This window comes from Hakea prostrata, chromosome 2 (assembly GCF_041222555.1).
Source record: "Hakea prostrata isolate BN-2017 chromosome 2, UWA_Hpros_2, whole genome shotgun sequence".
NCBI lineage: Eukaryota > Viridiplantae > Streptophyta > Magnoliopsida > Proteales > Proteaceae > Hakea > Hakea prostrata.
Window position 1 is genome coordinate 74,361,062 of NC_142601.1, and position 19,123 is coordinate 74,380,184.

General features: G+C 36.1%; 2 protein-coding genes across 6 annotated transcripts in view; both read right to left on the bottom strand.

Moving 5' to 3' along the window:
* Window positions 1-3,696, bottom strand: part of LOC149026466 (protein NAP1-like) — a 116,970-nt gene extending 113,274 nt beyond the window's left edge. For 2 of the 4 annotated variants that reach the window (XM_089146761.1, XM_089146758.1), the window contains exons 1-3: window positions 3,448-3,696; window positions 2,621-3,021; window positions 2,467-2,541 (exon numbers count right to left, since the gene is read on the bottom strand). In XM_089146761.1, coding sequence (XP_089002887.1) covers window positions 2,467-2,541; window positions 2,621-3,001 — 456 coding nt within the window. In that variant the 5' untranslated portion in view covers window positions 3,002-3,021; window positions 3,448-3,696. The other 2 variants (XM_089146759.1, XM_089146760.1) reach the window with 2 other exon arrangements.
* Window positions 3,697-7,693: 3,997 nt separating this feature from the next.
* On the bottom strand, window positions 7,694-11,195 carry LOC149026468 (phosphoglycerate kinase, cytosolic). Of its 2 annotated transcripts, none has more exons than XM_089146763.1 (7): window positions 11,088-11,195; window positions 10,782-10,983; window positions 10,033-10,110; window positions 9,685-9,945; window positions 8,942-9,259; window positions 8,696-8,854; window positions 7,694-8,205 (listed from the first exon to the last, which is right to left on the bottom strand). In XM_089146763.1, the coding sequence occupies exons 2-7, from the start codon at window positions 10,974-10,976 to the stop codon at window positions 8,011-8,013; spliced, it is 1,206 nt and encodes a 401-aa protein (XP_089002889.1). In that variant the 5' UTR covers window positions 10,977-10,983; window positions 11,088-11,195; the 3' UTR covers window positions 7,694-8,010. The 2 variants fall into 2 exon arrangements, with proteins under 2 accessions (XP_089002889.1, XP_089002890.1); XM_089146764.1 differs by having other exon boundaries at window positions 7,696-8,205; window positions 11,052-11,173.
* Between the last annotated feature and the right edge of the window lie 7,928 nt (window positions 11,196-19,123).

Below are 19,123 nucleotides of genomic sequence, written 5' to 3' on the forward strand. Positions count from 1 at the left end.
TTTCTGTCCTTACTTTTTCTTCATATTCTTGAATGTTATAATCTACATTGGGTTGGGCTCATGATTGGAATTTGACCAAATCATGAATCTGTTTAATCCCTTGAGGGTTCTCCTCTCTTCTACATTAGCATGTACTGGTTTCGGATCCTGATCAATTACATGGTATAAGAACAGAATTAAGGTTTGTCCTTTCCTCTCCAGGGTTCTGAAGGTTCTTTCAGCTTTTCTTTCTTTTGTGGTTCGCAGCAACCATTGTCCTGCATGAGTTGAAACCTTAGTTAAAGTTATATGAAGTAGATTTTCTCATATATGCAAGGATCATCACTTCCTTAACATGCTTCATCTAAGTAGGTTTGGGGTAGGTTATTGCACTCCTGCCACCTCCTGGAAAAGTAAACTGATGGGCGAGCCCCCTCCTGTCAATGGTGTAGATCAGCAGAGGTTGTCACCCAGTGGCCAACTTGAAGGGCTAAAGTTCGATGCAGGGCTTTTTAATTGTCAAGTTATAGCAGCACTGAACAACATCCAACAGCTCCATTCCTTCTGGTTTGCACTGAAGTGTGCTTGAATACGCACACTGTTGATCCTGCCAAAGCTTGATGGCTCTGACTGCCTGTGCATACCTTCTCCATGCAAGACCCTATGTTCTCCTGTCCAGTTGGCTCTCTCTCCCTGCACAGGTGATTTCTCCCCTTAAGTCCTTTTGACAAGATGTTGCTGGTTTTCTCTTTGCCTTGGAGATGATATTGATTGATATGGCCATAATCAGAAGATCTTATTGTAGTTTCTCATAAGGTTCTAATTCTAGAAGGCTTTGCTCAAGAAAACATTGTTCCCTAATCAGATATAGTGAAATATTGCAGAAGTTTTACTAGTATTAAGTGTGTGCAAAATATTTAGGGAATCACAATGCCTAAGCCCTGTTATTCTCAAAACAGATAAACATTAAATAAAATACAGTACATCTGTGGGGGGCTCCCTTTTTGAAAGAGAGCATGGGAAGGAATCTGTACATAGACACTGTGTAGATCTTTTCCCCTTCTTTTGATTTCCTAATACTTGTGGCTATTCTATGTGCTACAAAATGGAGTTTTATATACTATGGTTGGCTACTTTGCTCTTGATCCAAGTTTTTCATTTTAGTCATGTAGTCTGTAACTTATTTTAAAACAGTGCAAGTATAAAAAGGATGTAGGACCTGGAGACTCCAAAAAACATAGACTAGAGGGCTTATTCCTGTTTGTTTAAGAACAAGAAAAATTCCTTGGGTTTTTTCTTCATCACTACTGCTGCCTTAATGCAGATTTTCTAGCTCCATAAATAATGTGCTACTTCATCCTACAAGTAAATTTGTTTCTCAGATCTAGTTGCTGAAATTTTATATCATTCTTGAAAGCATTTTCAACACACCACATACAAATTAAGCAAGCAAAGGATCGGCATGGACTGGCACCATGATGCTACACCTTTGTACAGGCTTATATCGTAAAGTTACAGCCAATTCAGACTACAATTATATGGGACTGATGCACGCATTTTATGCAGTTTATCCATATCCACATGCCTTCTAGGTTGACTGTTCATTGCATTTGGAAACACCAGAAAGCTTTATTTTCTAATAAATACTAGAATCTCTTTGCATGATGATACTTCTTGATTTGTTGCATTACATCCACATAAGCGGGCCACCAAAGAGATGACCAGCTTGTGAATTCCTTTTCTGCCATCGATAATACCATATGTGCTTGATCACCCTAGCTTACTTCTTTAACTTCCTCCATAATTTTTTCTCCACTAAGCTTCAAGTCTGCACTTTCCCATCATCAATTACCACCTTTCCTATTTCTTTTCCAATACAAATTTTGTACTTTAGAATCATGACATCCATCCTGCTCCTTTGAAGTCTTTGTTCATTCCCCCATGCATAAGTTAAATAAAGTTCATAAGACTACATGTTTGAAGCAAAGAAGAATAGTACGTCCATATAGACATAACCAGCAAGTCGCTGAATGGCGTTTATGAGAAGGCATGAATAATCAGTAGGCAATGGAGTTTATATAGATGCCTTTAGAAGTTACTAAATACCAGAGACAAAGCATAAGTGGAATACAGTATTTGGACACTGGATTCCCACCATTGTGGTGCATCTTCTGGAAAAACCATATTGCAATAGAATTTTTTCTATAATAAGGCTATAAGAGCACGTACTACTATTTTCAACAGAAGTTGGGGATAGTTTGCTATTACCAATTCAATCAACATTTGGTAAAGTCTCCTACACAATTAAAAAACACTTGGCAAACAACAGTCAAAAATTAATCTTCAACTGATCAAGATGGACACATGATACGTTTCTCCATATATAGGGAGGTCCCGTTATACTTAATTACGTATATCATAGATATTCACGCACCAGTAACCAAAGTACGCAAGCAATAGAACTTGACGAGGGGAAAATTGAATTACCAGTACCCACGGTTCCAAATTTTGTAAATACACTTCAGCATTATCATGCAAAGCATCCAGAGCAATCTTATCAACCTGCAGGAATATTTTCCTAAGTTAACAACCGTTTTCACTCCAATAAACCATCAACCAGAAATGGCGGAGTTATGCGTACTCGCTCTTCTAGTAATTTATTAGGATGGTCAGGGAATTTCTTCGAAACCAGCACGCAGATTCTGGGGTAATTTGGGAACACACCAGCCTTCCAAAATGCATCTGAAAACATATGCGATACTGAATCTGGATAATCCAAAATTTGGTTCAATCTATACATCTTCGCCAGTAAACCTTCAGCGACGTCAGTGAGCTGTAACACCCATTGCATGTTCAAACCCTTGTAAGCAGCTGGGGAGTTCTGTGGTTGACAATCAGAACCAGCAGACTTCCAGCTTGTAGACGGCATTTCGGAATTAAAGTATTCATCATAAAGGTCATCCCGCTCCCTCGAACTAGGCGACCCATCTTGAGCTGAAAAATGTTGTCTCGACTTTGCCATGAGTGATCCCTTCAAAGTTTCTGCAAATGTAAATGTAACTAGGTTAATAGTTTAGAAGACCGCGAAGAAATAAAAGACAGTCCCTACAATGTCATTCCGAAAACTCTCCTACTCGTTCAAAGAGAAAAACAACATCAAGTAATCTGTAAGATTTTAATTTCCTTTTTGTCGAACACGAATTAATTCCAGAATCATTGATTGTAAACTCAAGAGAAAAGAAAAATGGTACTCCTATGGAGCGAAGAATCAAACTAGTGAACGAAAGAACAAAGGCATAAACGGAGACACCAAACCACACACACAGTAGCAGAACAGTAAGTGGCTCGACTTCAAACCATCAAATGAAAAGCTTCGTCGTCATTAAAATGCCAGAAATCGGTGAAACAACAACAACAACAACAACAAACAAACAAAAAAAGTAGAAATGGAGACACCAAACCACATACACAGAGAGAGTACCAGAACGGTGCTGTTCAACCCATCAAATGAAAAGCTTCGTCGTCATTAAAATACCAGAGATCGGTGAAACAAATAAAAGGCAGTTCGGGTGTAAAGACAGTGGGAAGAAAACAACGAGGAAGAGACAAGAGTGGGTTTGGTTTAGTTAAATTAGCTGGACTCGGTTTCCATCACCATTACGACAGAAATTTTTTAGTGCTGAAGAGGCATTGATTTTCTTTTGATTTCTTTTTCCTCTGTGCATATTCTAACATGATCCGTCTAAAATGTGCACATTGGTATAAATACGCAATTTCACAAACATCTATTTTTTATTCGTCTGCAGGATTTTTTATTTTTATTTTTATAATTTTCATTTGAAACCGTGACACGGATTTGACTCATAATACTTTTAACACAACAAAAGATTATGTTTTACATTTGTTCTCACATGTTGCATTTAAAAGGAACACTTTATAACTACAGACCCTTTATATATTGAGTTTTTTTATATGACCTCCCTTCATTTCAATTGAAAATTCAGCACACACCCTTCAAAATTGAAACCTTACAAATCCTTCCTCCACCTTTAACACCATCAAGTTTATTTTTTTTCAAATTTTCTTTACAATTTTACCCTCACTTTATATAAATTTATTTGAAATCCTAAATATATTTTTAATAAATTTTTTACATGAACCCCCTTCATTTTTATTGGAAACATTTCGCACCCCCTCCAAAATCAAAACCTTATAAGGCACCTTCCCACCACTAGTGAAGGTACACAGTAAACTAATTAAAGTCAAATTAATTTGTTTATATAATCACATTAGCCATAGAGTGATAAAATGATCATGCAAGATTTTTTTTTTTTTAATTTGAGAAATTTTTCGATCATATAATTTAGGGTATTATGGTATTTAGAGTATTATGGTGACATCAAAATATTTTTTAGGATTCTAAAATGAATATTAAAAGTATTATTTATGATTTGATATGAATTTATTAAGTGTGGATGAAAAAGTAAAATCATTTCACGGTTAAAAGAAAATAGATAGTGTGAAATGTGGACAGAGCCTTTATAAAATTTTTATTTTTGGGAGGTATTGTGTGTTTCCAATTGAAATGGAGAGGGCTCGTATAAAAAAAAAATTTAGAATTTTAATATAACTTTATTCAAATGAGGGTAAAATTGTCAATTTAAAGTTAAAATCAGCGAAAACCTAACGGTGTCAAATATGGAGGGGGCTTTGTAAGACTTCAATTTTGAGAGGGGTACACTGAGTTTCCAATGGGAACGGATGGGGCTCATGTATAAAATTTTGAATTTATTATGTGTAGATTCCTTTAAGGGCCTGTTTGGTTATATAAATCTAGATATTTGAAATCTTTGGATTCTCAGATGAAAAATTTATACCCGTTTGGTTGTGTGAATCTGGATTCATGAAATCTAAGGATTTATCTTTTTACACTAAAAACATGAATTTGTAGATTAATGGGTATGAGGTGAATTCCATAAATTCCACCCCAACTATAAAAGTGCTAAACATTTGAACAATAACTCTATATATGTTTTTTTCATAATGAATCTACAGATTTAATTCAAAAATATATAGGCTAACCAAACAATTAATTTTATGAATCATGACTCCATAAATTTGAAATTTATAGGTTTTTGAAATCTCCAAACTCAAGTAACCAAACACGCCATTAAATAATAAACTAATGTTAGGTACTCTTAGAGTCTTAGTGTAATATATTAAATATGGGCTCTACTCAAATTAACATTGTTAGTCACCCTTAAGTATTTTCAAATTTCAAATGTGGAGGGACCAAAATGACCCTCGGGTTATTTAACACATTATATTATTATATTTTTTTCTTGTTGTGAATATATAAATAAATAAATATATATATATATATATATATATATATATATATATATATATATATAATATATATATATATATTTTTATTTATTTATTTATTTATTTATATATATATTAACACTTAATGACTAATTATCTATTTTTAGAATCATATGTTAACATAATGTATTAGATAATCTTAAGGGCACTTTGATCTATTCAAGTTTGAAATTTAATCTACTTAACAGTGACTAATAATGTTAGTTTGTTTGGTACCCACACGTAATATATTGCATTAAGGAGACCCAACATTAGGTTATGGTCCACTAAAGGGACTCACACATAAAAAATTCTAAAATTTTATTTTTACAATCATACAATTGGCCATCAAATTAGCATCGCACATATAAACTTTGATCCGACGACCCCAATAAAAATACTGAGGTATACTTACACTTATAACTTGTTATTTTTACATTTAGAGGTTTCTTATATTTTAAATTTGCATAATAACATCGCACCCCAATATCCACTTTATCACCGTTATCCCTCCTGAAAATAACCTCAAGAGCAACATAGTAAGGCGTTTCAACAAGGATTTTAATATCCCCATCCCCGGCTTAATAAAGCCCCTTTGTACAAAAAAAAAACAAAGATTTTGCTTGGACAAAAAAAAACACACACACACACACTAATGTTAGACATACTTGTCTTTGACAATAAGCCAACATCATTTTACCACTTTTTATGTTTTTATTTATTTATTTTTGGTGGAGTACACGTGTAAGAACAAATAAAAGGAATGGATGAAACATGATAGTATATTTTGAACACAATAATTTATTATGACCAAAGCAGGGTTGGTAGAGTGATAAGTTTCATATTTCTCAATAAAAAGGTTGAGGGTTAGACCATTGTAATGGCATTATTAATTCTATTAAGTCTAACTTAAGGATGTAGTCTATGTGTACGCAAACTGGCCCGTTAATAGTTGATGAGAAAACTTCATGCAATCACAAACCACCATAGTTTCAGTTTGTCAAACCTCAAAAACTCCACAAAAACAAATATTTTCAAAAAATTGAAGAGATTCCAGCACAGTAACTACATACTCATCCAACATAAGGAGTCGATCTAACCGCCTCAACTCCATACTGAAAACCAGAAACCCATTGAAACAGTACTAACAATTTATGTCTATAGAATCAGAAAACTATCAAACTAAAACCAAAAAACTAAAGTAAACAATTCATGAATCAAAGGATACACAGAAGGGAGGAAAAAACCAAACGATCTAATGCTCTTCTTGTAACGATAGCTCCATCACCATCATTTTGAGTTTTGGGGTGTCCGTTTGCACAACCGGTCTGGATTTGCTAAGAATGCACGATTTGCCATCACTCGAAGACATGTTCTTTGATTTGCAAAATTTTGACCAGCCAGCTAGGGGATAAGACGACTCTATAAGATGACGAATCGATTTGAAAAAATCTCCATTGTGAAAACTGAGAAAGAGTTGTGGAAATCAGAGAGCAACTATTCTGGACTTCAAAGATTTTTCTATAATTTCAAATAAAATAAAAAATGAGAATAGATGTCGAAAACTTTAAAATAACAAAAAATACCAAAAATGAAAATGAAAATAGATGCCAAAAAGGCACTTATCTAGAAATATATTTTTCAAAAAATAGTTTCAACTCAAACGAAAGGAACCTCTGGTCAAAACCACACATTTTATATCAGTTTTACAATTGCATTGGACTTGCTTGCAAATTTATCATCCAGAGGACATCATTTTGATTTCAAAGAAAAAATAAAAAGGAAAAATTATGACTTTTAAGTTTTTCTTTACAAAAATAGTCACTCAATGTTTCGTTTTACAAAACTAACTAAAACTGAATTTGTATTTACAAAAGTAGTCAAAATAGTGTTTTTTCACCTCTTTGAACATTTTACCACTAAAATTGACCATACTTGCATCGGGGTGAAATGTCCAAAGGGTATGAAAAAATAATGACTTTACACTTTTGAACAAAATAATGATTTTTCGCTCGATGTGATCAATTTTAGGGGTAAAAAATGTCCAAAAATATAAAAATTCAATAATTTGGCTAGTTTTGTAATTGTAAACTCATTTGACTAAGTTTGTAAAATGAAACATTAAGGGGCTATTTTTGTAAGGAAAAACCAAAAAGCAGCTAATCATAATTTTCCCAAAAATAACTCAGATCATTCGAATGAGCCACAAATGGTCATGTTTCAGGCTGAAGTGGCCGATTCAAAGTTTAGAGATCACTTTTTATCCTCAATATCCAATCCTGAGTTTATAATCCTTACATTATCCTGGGCCTTCAAAGCAAACAGGTATAAAATGAGTAAAAACCTTCTAATTCAAATTAACAAAAGAAATCAAGACCAAGAATAAATTCATTTAATATGAAAATTCACAGCAACTCTGTTCTTTCATCTCATCTGTCCAAACACAAGAACAAAGAGAAATTGAAAATGGTTCAATAGAAGTTCAGTCCTCAGGCCACTACATAATTCAAGCCTAAAAAGATCATCTTATTCAAACTCTACCCGCAGCCTCTACATCATCAGTTCTATTTTGATCCTATTAAAACATTTTGAACAAAATGATCGGAAAATCACATCACCAGAAGGGACGAACTCAAGAAGAAAACTCCCACCACAGTAATTGTCTCAGGCATCATCAAGTGCAAGAACTCCAGGAAGGGGCTTTCCCTCAAGCAGCTCCAAGCTGGCACCTCCTCCAGTCGAGATGTGGCTCATCTTGTCAGCAAGTCCTGCTTGCTCTACAGCAGCAACTGAATCACCACCTCCAATGATTGTTGTCACTTCCTTTCCACTGAGCTCTGCTAGCTTCTTAGCAATTGTCTGGCAAGAGAAGGATAGGTGTTAACTGGTGTAGGCCACACACAAATTACAGGATTTACCATGAGTGAGTCTTAAGGTACAAGCAGGTTTGCACCACATATCCATGTAGTAATAAATGGGGTCTGACCCAGAACATTGTTAAGTAGACATTCATGAAACACTTTGAAACATATCCTGGGATGATCGTTAGGATATGTCTTACCAAGAATTTTCATTTATACTGATGATTTTTGGAGTTTTGTAAACATCTCTGTCTGTCATCTAGGCAAACATTAGTGTACTTTAGTCATTCGGGATACACAAATATCCTCATTAGTATTTTTTCTCAGTAAAAAAATTTATTTATGATAGACTTCCTCAAATGGTGCAATTGCTTTTTTAAACCTTGAATAAGCCAAAATATTAGAAGGTAAGTGAGAAAGAACTTACACGTAAACCATAAAAAAGATTATGTAAAATCTCATTCCACATGTAAGTTGCCATCACATACCTCTGTTCCAGTTGCAAACTTCTCAAATTCAAACACCCCCATTGGTCCGTTCCAGATGACCGTTTGGGTAGTATCCAAAGCCTCACTAAATGACTTAATGGAATCAGGTCCAATGTCCAAACCCATCCAACCATCAGGAATGCCAGTTGCCGGTACAATCTGCAAGAACATTTAACAATATATTAGGATCCTATATCCTCTTAAGCATGAAAACCTTGAACAGACGTTACCAGTGAAGTAACAAACCTTGCTATTAGCATCTGCAGCAAACTTGTCCGCAACAACCACATCAGTGGGTAGCAAAACAGATACACCTTTGGACTTGGCCTTCTCAAGAAGTGATGTTGCAAGATCAAGCTTGTCTTCCTCCACGAGGGAGGATCCAACAGAGTATCCTTGGGCTTTGTAGAATGTGAAGATCATTCCTCCACCCAGCACCAGGATGTTAACCTTCTCAAACAATGACTCAATTACCCCAATCTTGGATGATACTTTTGAGCCACCTACAATAGCAGCAAACGGCCTCTTGGGATTGGCAACAGCTCCAACAAGATAATCAAGTTCCTAAAATCCACAGATCAGAATATCATTTTTATGAACAATCACAGAAAGCTATGCATCAGCAACCACATCAGTTTAGCATATGAAGAATATCATTTTCTATTGAAGCTGCAAAAGCAGATAGCCAATTCATTGAACACTGGACACAGCCCAGCCCGCTGGACCAACATGATGAAGCCTAGACTACTTTCCAAGCAACATTTCTGGGGAAAGAGGTGACCCATAGCGAAGAGAATAGGGACATGTAATTATGTAAACACATGAAAGGTGATAACCACCTGTTATAAATCAAGAGTTACAATCCCTAACCCCGATAATGTGCATACACAGATAATACATGTGCACATACATAAAACTCAGAATTACTTAAATTGAGTCATCCTTGGAGAAAGATGATTGGAAGCACCGGCAAAAGTATATCACCATACCTTCTGCATAAGGAATCCAGCAACAGCAGGCTTCAAGTACTTAGCAACTCCCTCCGTAGAAGCATGGGCTCTGTGAGCAGTGCCAAATGCATCATTCACATAGAGGTCTGCAAGAGAGGCAAGCTTCTTTGCAAACTCAGGATCATTCTTCTCTTCCTCCTTGTAAAACCTAACATTCTCCAGGAGAAGAACACCACTATCTGGGATGGTAGCGACCATCTTCTCAACTTCCTCACCAATACAGTCACTAGCCATCTCCACCTAACCAGAAGAAGTGGAACAAGTAAGAAAATGGAAACTTGTCTCATACAGAATATGGAAGATAGCAAAAGTGAAACTGAATCAAACCTTGACACCCAAGAGCTCAGAGAGTCTAGGAACGAGAGGCTTCAAGCTGTATTTTGGCGTGACACCCTTGGGACGTCCCTGAAAACCATCATTCAGATAAGTTACTCAGGCTCCAAGTACAGCAGAAAACTAGTTCAGAATGAGCATGTCCAAAGCCCACAGAATTTACCAACAGAAACTTGCATCCCAGATATTGGTCGATCAATCAGGCTTGTCAAGAGCAGCAGAGAATAATAAAAAAATACGATGAAACTAACCAGGCACTATAAAAGTTATATAACCATAACATGGGCAGAAATATATGCTGATCCACAACCCTTCTTTCAAAACTCTCGTCACAAAGCTAAACAGAAAAGAGTTCTGTAAAAAGTTGAAAGGAAACAAAAAAGCAATTAAATATCAAACGATCACATAAAGAGGAATCAAGATGAAATATTTCAGACTATAGTCTTCAAGACTCCAATAGAAGGCAGAAGGAGTAAAAATCTTCATTTTGAATTGATCTATTCTGTGAATCACAGGCAAATATCAAAACTATCAAACATAACTAGCCTCAACCAAAAGAACATCAAACATGAACAAACCAAGATATTGCAAATGTATGATTAGTAACCGATTTGATCACATCCAGACTTGATGCATGGCAGCCAATAGACACAAAAATAAGCACAAGTCCAGAAATAGATCCCTAAAATATATGAACTCAAACAAATCGAAAACAAGAATAAATAAATAACGAGCTTGCTTACCAGATGGCTTGAAAGGATAACCTTGGCTCCATTACCCATCAAGTACTTGATCGTGGGAACAGCAGCCCTAACCCTAGTATCATCGGTTATATTCAAGTTATCATCCAAAGGGACATTCAGATCCACCCTAACGAAGACCTTCTTTCCCTTCAAATCGGCCTCCTTGAGAGAACCCACACTCTTCTTGGACGCCATTGGAAATCTGAAAAACAGATGATTATTGGATCAAAACAGAAGAAGATATACCATTGAAGAGAGGCTAAAACTCACAATTCAGAAATATGTAAACGAGAGAAGACGAGGTACGGCCGGGAATTTTTTTTGATAGCTTCCCCAGAGTGAAACGTGCGAACCGCTGACAGGGAATGGCAGTCAACAGATGACACTACAAATAAAGAGAAGGGCGAATGCCGATGCTCCGATGCTAGGATACGCGTATTGCGTAGTTAGAAATTTCGCAAATACTTTTTTTGAGTTTTTCCTTCTCAAGAAAAAATACGAATATACCTTTGTTAGAATCCAGAATCCAGTTCCACTATTCATTGGGGGGAGGACCGATTAAGGGTGTCAACGGTGTGGTTTCAGCTGAGAAACACCAGTTCAAGCAAGCCCGTCAGCAAAATAACGGTTTTAGACTGATTATGGTTTGGTGTAGTTTGAGTTCGAACTGATGAACGAGTTAAGCTAATAGTTTAGACTCAGGTTGACTAACGGTTGATGGTATGCAAGAAAAAGAAGTTGAGCATCCTACAAGGAAAGCAAAAGTTCTATGCAACTATGCAAAGCAAAATTTCTATCAGTCAATTTTCATTAAAAATTTGAAAGTCATTCCACATTGTAGAAAACCTACCCATCCTATAAAACATCGAGAATGAAAGCTCATTCTTTATGCTCCATCAGATAATTCTCTAGAAACAATCCTTAAATTAAAAACCTTTTAAATTCCATCTTGTATTATGATTGATTGTCTTTAAATTGAGTTTTTGTTTTGTGAGAAAGTAATTTTTTTTGGGGATGGAATGGGATATTTTTGGTAGTGGATACCACTCAGTCATGATTGGAGGCTCACAGGCCCTTTGGGGAGGGGAGGGGATGGGATGGGATGGGACTTGGGGGGGGGGGGGGGGCTAGGGGGAGATGTGGAAGTAGTGGAGGATTGAACCACTGACTTCTTAGGACTTTAGGCCTCTTAAAAGAGGCTCCTCCCAATGTGCTAGAAGTGCACCCACATAGTGTTAGAAATTAATATTCAAAAGCTTTTCCTGAGGTAGGGTATGATGGGAAGGAGTGGTAGTTGCATGACCATATCATACTAAAGACAATTGCCATTTTATAGACAATCTACAAGAACCTACATATGTTGGTGGTAAGGGTGTCAATTCAGTACAAAATCGGTATTTGTTATGATATTAAATAAATTAGTCTTATATTATTATTGTACCAAATATCAAATGGCACAAATATGTCATACCATTATCACATCATATTTATTTGGCACAAAATTATTTTGACATTTTGATACGATATCGGTGCAATAAGATTTATCTATATCATTGTGTACATCCCATTACCATACCATTTATTAAAAAATATAACCATATCATATCGATACCGTACAATATGAACAGCTTTGTTTCAATTTTGGTGAATGGTATGCGGTACAAATTGGCACCCTTAGCTGCCAGGAGCTAATTGAATTTTTTATCATTATTTTTGGATTTAAGATTTAAATGGACTTCTCTCTTCTACGATAATGATTTCTTATCTTAATTTTTTTCATATGAAAGACAGTAAGCTTATATTGCATTATAGAGTGCACTTACATCTAATATCATACGTAGTCATACTAATACCCTATCGGGCTATGGTTAGAGCTAGATTTAAAATCCATTGTTTCATAGTGAGGGATTTAAAACATCATAAGGTAATGTCTTTAGTATTGTAGCGTCTAAACCTTCTTCACGTCAGCCGAGTAGTTGGATGACCTCTTAAGAGCTTCTCTAAAGTGATTTGAGTAGGTTCACAAAGAAAATTAGAGTGGCATGACTTTGTGTTGACGTCCAAGTTAGTCTAGGCAACAATATAAGGCTCTAAGAGGGTTCTCAAAGTGTAGAGAATGATGGTGAGTAGAGTCTCATACCTTCTCCATCTTATGATGGAGTTTATATAATGGTTACCTAGGGGTGGCCCCTTCATCCGTTTCCCCCACTAATTGAAGAGTGGGGAGAGCCTTAGGAAGCACGTTTATTTTCTTAGTGGAACGAATGGAGCCTTTACTCCATCATCCACTTCCCCATGTTTCGGAGTGGGCATAATGGGTGGTTATCTCTAATTGACCCTTTTAACTTAGTCATCTTTAACGTTCTTCTTCAGACTTAGTATTATGCATTCTCTCATTGCCTGAGCGTATCCCGAGTGATTCTCAAGGGATTCTCTAGGGAGTACTTTGCATGTTTCCTGAGGGGGGTTTTCTATACATTTCCTGAGGGGATGGTTCTCCATGCTTTCACCCGAGGAGGGGGTTCCTTCAACTTCCTGAGGGGATGCAGGTGATTCTTCCTAAGGGGCTCTCCATTACTTTGAGGGGGGGGGGGTGTAAGTGATTCTTCCACAAGGGTTCTCTATTACCCGAGGGGGTGTAAGTGGTTCTCCTCGAACGGCTCTCCATTAAGTGGTTCTTCCCGAGGGGCTCTCCATTACTCTGAGGGAGTGTAAGTGATTCTCCCCAAAGGGCTCTCCATTAACCTGAGGGGGTGTAAGTGGTTCTCCTCGAAGGGCTCTCCATTATCCTGAGGGGGCTCTTCGGTTGACTACCCTCCACAACAAGTACTTATAGTTGCATCTACCGAAAGGGGATTAATTTTAGATGCCAAGTTGTGCTTTCCGATCTTTATAGTAGATCAACGATTTCTTCTTCATTACACTAAATTCTATTAATTGCATTGCATGAGCGCGAACTTGATCTATGCCGATGGTGATTCCCTATATCAAAGCCTCAATAACATTCCTAGAATCTAATATTCTTGTACTAATGTGTCATATTTTCTCATCCCAAAATAGTCTCACACTTTATGCTACACATTTGAGATGTTAATTAAGTACCCCTGCACACATTAAGAGAGGTGAGTAAATCTTTGCTTGTCGAATATTTTAATATTTGCACACATATTTTAATATTTGCATACATTTTGATTAAAATAATTATTATTATATTTTCGTTGCATAATGGCATTTAGAGAGATAAGTAAATCTTTGCTTGTCAAATATTTTAATATTTGTGTAGATTTTGATTAGAATAATTAGTTATGTTATAAATAAAATGGATTGTGGATGTCCATCACCCCCAAAGAGATCATACAAAAATATGTAATTTATAAATGAAGGTCTTAGCCATATGAATCTTTGTAATCTGCATTCCCATATTAACTAAAGATCTTAACAATCTATCATTCCATATCAAGATCATCTTATTATGTGCGAGAATCATATATTGGATTTCTTTGTGAACTTTGATATTTCCATATTAGAGAAGATGTTACTTCTACTATAATTATGTAATGCACATAACTCAATAGAAAAGTTTTAACTCATATTGTCTTGAATAAATTTCTCCATTTTATAACAAATTAATTATATTTTCGTTGCATATTTGTACTAGTTGTTATGCTTCGTATGGATGTTGATTCTTTATGTTATTTTTTCCTTTGTTGTAGTTGATGATAGACACTCTAGCCTAAAGTTGTTGTTGTTTTTGTATGCTGGGTTGGTTCAAATATAAACAATCGCCTAAAATGTGTTGAGTATGGTCCATGAAATTTCTTGAATGGTTAAGTTGCTTTTGGTCTTTACCCAAAAAAGAAAAAAAAAAAGAAAAAAAAAAAGCTTTTGGTAATTAAAAATTCTAATGGTTACATTTTCTCATCTTTAGAAGGTACTTACTATCGTTCATGAGCTTATATTTGGCCCACAGGAACTTCTGAACTTATTAGGCTCTTTCCTCTCGGCTAGGGAGATGTAGGGAGATGTCTTACTTCACTCCCCATCCTCTCTTAATCTTCCCATGATAAATGGGTGTGGCAATGTACAAAAAAAATGGCGTAATTAGTGTTAAATCAGCATATTTTCCCTTGGTAAATATTTCTTAAGCTAGTAGCTCTTCACAGGCTTCTTCTTTGCAATCCCATTGATCCAAAATTTGGAAGTTTCCCCAAAGATCCGGACCTTTATTTAGAAGGTAGCACGAGGCATTATTCCTATGAGGAAGCAATTGTTTGATAGGAATGGATCGATCCCCAACATCTTTGTGTTTAGTTTGCCTATTTCAAGATGAATCTATTGTACTTTTCTCTTTTATGAACATGCATCTGATCCCCTTTGAGTATAAATGTAATGTTGCAGATTTCACAAGTTTGTTTTTGTTGGATCGGATGGAATTTGTTGAGAATCAGCTTAAAAATTTCTTCTAATATAGAGTTGGTTCACTCCATTTGGAGTTCCTTGTACTAGATTTTGAGGGGGAATATGAATGACTTTTTATTCAAGGGCATTTTCCCTTCCATAATCAAATCCATGTCTTAGTAATCTCAGTTAGTAGTAGAGATTGATATATAAGTCTGGAGTTTGGCTTCTCTTAATGGGGCTCGGAGTTGTATACTATGGGACTCGGGAGAACAGTTGTTTGCAGCAAAAACTCAAGTCAGCGGCCATGTTAGAGATGGAAGCCATATGAGATGCAATCTTATGGGCCTATTCAGCTTGGTCTATATAAGGTTAGGATTATATCAGATTGTCAATCTGCAGTTTCACCCCCTTAATGGACAGTCCAATAGTCTTGATCGGGCTAGTTGCAGTATCTGATGATGTTAAAACTTGTCTTGCTGCTGCTTTTGATTTCATTCAGATCTGCTTTATTAACAGGTCTTCGAATATTATGCTGATTTTCGTGCTAAGTGAGCTTTGAAGTTTTCTCTAAATCATGTATGTGGCAGTCTCCACCTCTTTCCTTGCATATGTTTTTTTGGTTGCCTTTAGAAATTTAGTCCCAAAGAGCCTAATATAAGGGAAAAAAATAAAAAAAAAATAAAAAATATTTATTATTGTGTTTTCTATATCCATGGAAATGTTACTGATTAAATTTTTTACTTTTTGTAGACACCAACTGGCAACTGTTTTACAAAAAAAGAAAAGAAAAGAAAAGAAAAAAAAAAAAAACTGTTTAATTGTTCAATGTATACAATATACATGGTGATAAAGGTTTACTATTTTCCATGTCTTTCTAAGGAGAATAGGAAAATATGGATGTTAACAGATAGGCGAAAATTCGAATTCGATTTGTATTCGTATTCATTTAAGAGCATCCGAGTTAGATTTTTTCGAATTTGAATTCTAACTTGGATGATCTGATTAATATTAATATTCGGATTCGAATTTGGATATGCCAATTTTAAGTTCGATATTCCAATTCGATTAGATATTCAACAAATATCTATTCGTATTTTATATCCATATTTGACTAAAGTTCAATTTTGGGGAATACATTGTTATCCCCTCATTAACATTCATTAATAATAACTAATTACATTAAACTACCAATATGTTGGATATTCGAACTATTTTTGAATATTTTATCCATCCGATTACTTTAAATTCGGATAAGATATTATCCAAAATCCGGTTAACTAAACAAATTCAACTTTAGTTACAAATTTACACATCCAAAGAACATTGGATTCGAATTCATATAATGTATTTAATAATCGGATTCGGATTTGGATTTGGATATTACCATATTCAAGCCAAATTCAATCCGTTTACATCCCCACAGGAAAACATCTAAATTACAATTGCGTATAACCAATCAAAATGCAAAGCCCGATAATTGTTTTCTAAAGTGTTTGTAAAAAGCATTTTATCATTGTAGTAAATAATTATGATTATAATTTTTTTTCATGTCCAGTCATTGATGGAAAAACATACTCTGAGTAATCAATAAAAAATAATAATGAAAAATACCCAAAGCTCTGAGTAATCAATAAAAAAGAAGAAGTGCACTCAAGGAGGGCACACCAGTAGCACGATATGCATTAGATATAATAATTATATATTTTTTGGGGTAGAAAGCAATGTCATTCAACGGAAAGGCAAGAAGAACACAAGGCATCTTGGTTGCACAAGTGCACGAGCCAATGAGTGGAAGTAGGCCAACATTTATTACTTGCCAAGGGACAAGGCTCTCCTCGCTAGAGTATCCGCAAGGACAGCAACAACATTCACAACTCTAGAAATACAACCAAAAGAACAAGAAACAAAAGAATCCACTGAAGAATTCTGATGTCTTCAACAACTAATCCACATTTTACTTTAAATAAACATGCATATGGAGACCTAGCTACTAACCCCTTTGAAACAAACCCCATTACTTGCCAACCAGAGCGACCAATAGATGGAAGGCAAATACGGAGAGCACACCATTCTGAATTTGTTTAGAGCTAAACTCCATCTGCTTCCAAAGTTCCAAGATGCGAGCAAGTTTTGGTTGATCCCCATCCCCTTGATCAAGGACAAGGAGGAATGACGGATTACTCCTAAACCACGCAGCTAGCTAAGCCTTGGAGAACTGGCATTCAAAGAAGGCATGGTACACTGTTTCAATCACTACTCCACACCTCCTGCAGCTGGGATAGATTGGCATATTCCTCTTCTTTAAATTCTCTCCAGATGCAACTCCTTGCGCACATGCCTTCCACAAAAACATTAACAATTTTGGGAGGGACTTAAACCTTATTAATTTTAATTGATGAAAATGGGAAGTCAAGTCGTCCAATTAGTCATAAATCCTTGGGCCCACTCTAAACAATTGTCAATCTTTTTAGCCTAGAGATTGAAACGTTAGCCAAATGTTGTTCTTCACTACTTCTTCTTCTTCTTCTTCTAAAGCTGCAAGCCTCCAATACTTGCAGAACCTCTGGCTCTAATTGATTCCCACCATCGTTGTCCATATCTGTTCCCCTTTCTCATCTTCCATCCCTTCTGCGAAGTTAGCTGGGGTCGCCGAAGGGAGGGTTTCCTTTTGTTCCTTCTTACCTCCATTTGAGAAGCATCCTTGACATCTCCGGCGAATAGAGAGTGATCCCACAACAGCATCAATGGTGCATCCAAGTGCGAATGCCGCGGCAAATATCTCCGGCGAACATGAGAGTGATCTCAGATTTCACCCTTTTGCCGGAAAATCACCGATTTCGGGCAATATTTATCATGTATCGTTTTCGCTGACATTTTTATTTCACTTTTCACCGAACCGTGCAATATTTGACGAATTTTGCCGAAAGGCAATACCATGCTACCAACCCACTTGGAACCCCAGATGTCCACCTTTTGACCCTCACCAATTTTCCAAACTTCCAAACCAATCCTTCCATTTACTTCCCCTCAATCCCGTATACCAACAAGGTATAGGAGACTGACTTAATCAAACTCATCGCAAGGCCTACCCACTTCACACAAAACCCTAGCTTGCGAAGTCTAGCCTCAGTGAAGTCCCACTTAAGCCGGTCATATGCCTTTTCATATCAAGTTTCAAACCCACCAATTTCTTTTTGCTTTTCTTTTGATGCCGTATATATGAAATAGCTCATGAGCAATAAAAATATTATAAGATATTAAATGATCCAAAACAAAAGTTGATTGTTTGAGACAAATAATACGTTGTAAATGACATTTCAATTTCTCCGCCAACACTTTTGAAATGATCTTCATAGACATGCTACAAAGGCTGATAGGAACAGCCTGAATTGTTCCGATAGCTTTGGCACCTCGACCTTTGGAATCAAGCAAACGTAAGTCCGATTAAGCTCCTTAGGAACTACCCTTTTCTCAAAAAATTGTATCACCAACCTAGTGATATCATCTTTTGTAACCTCCCACAACTTTTGAAAGAAAATTGGAGGAAACCCTTCCAATCCCAGATATTTTAATGGGCCCATATCCTTAAGTGCTCTATGGATTAATTTCATCCACTGTGGTTGTCATACAAAGAAGCTCATTCACTTCATCATTCACTCAATTACAGGTTGGAGTGCTTGCTGAATTTTTGCCTCACATGTGCCTTGTGAAGTGAGACCCTTTAAAATGACTAACTAGAGTGTCCCTCAACCGAAATTCATCAGAAATCCAAGTACCATTTCCCCCTTTAATCTTCCAAATTCTATTGTGGAGTCTTCGGTTGAGAGTGGTTGCATGAAAAAATTTTGGATTCTTGTCCCCACTCTGATCCATTGCACTCGAGAGTTGGGACAGCAGCTGCTTCTCCTCTTCAACCACATAGGTCAAATCTTTATTCTGTT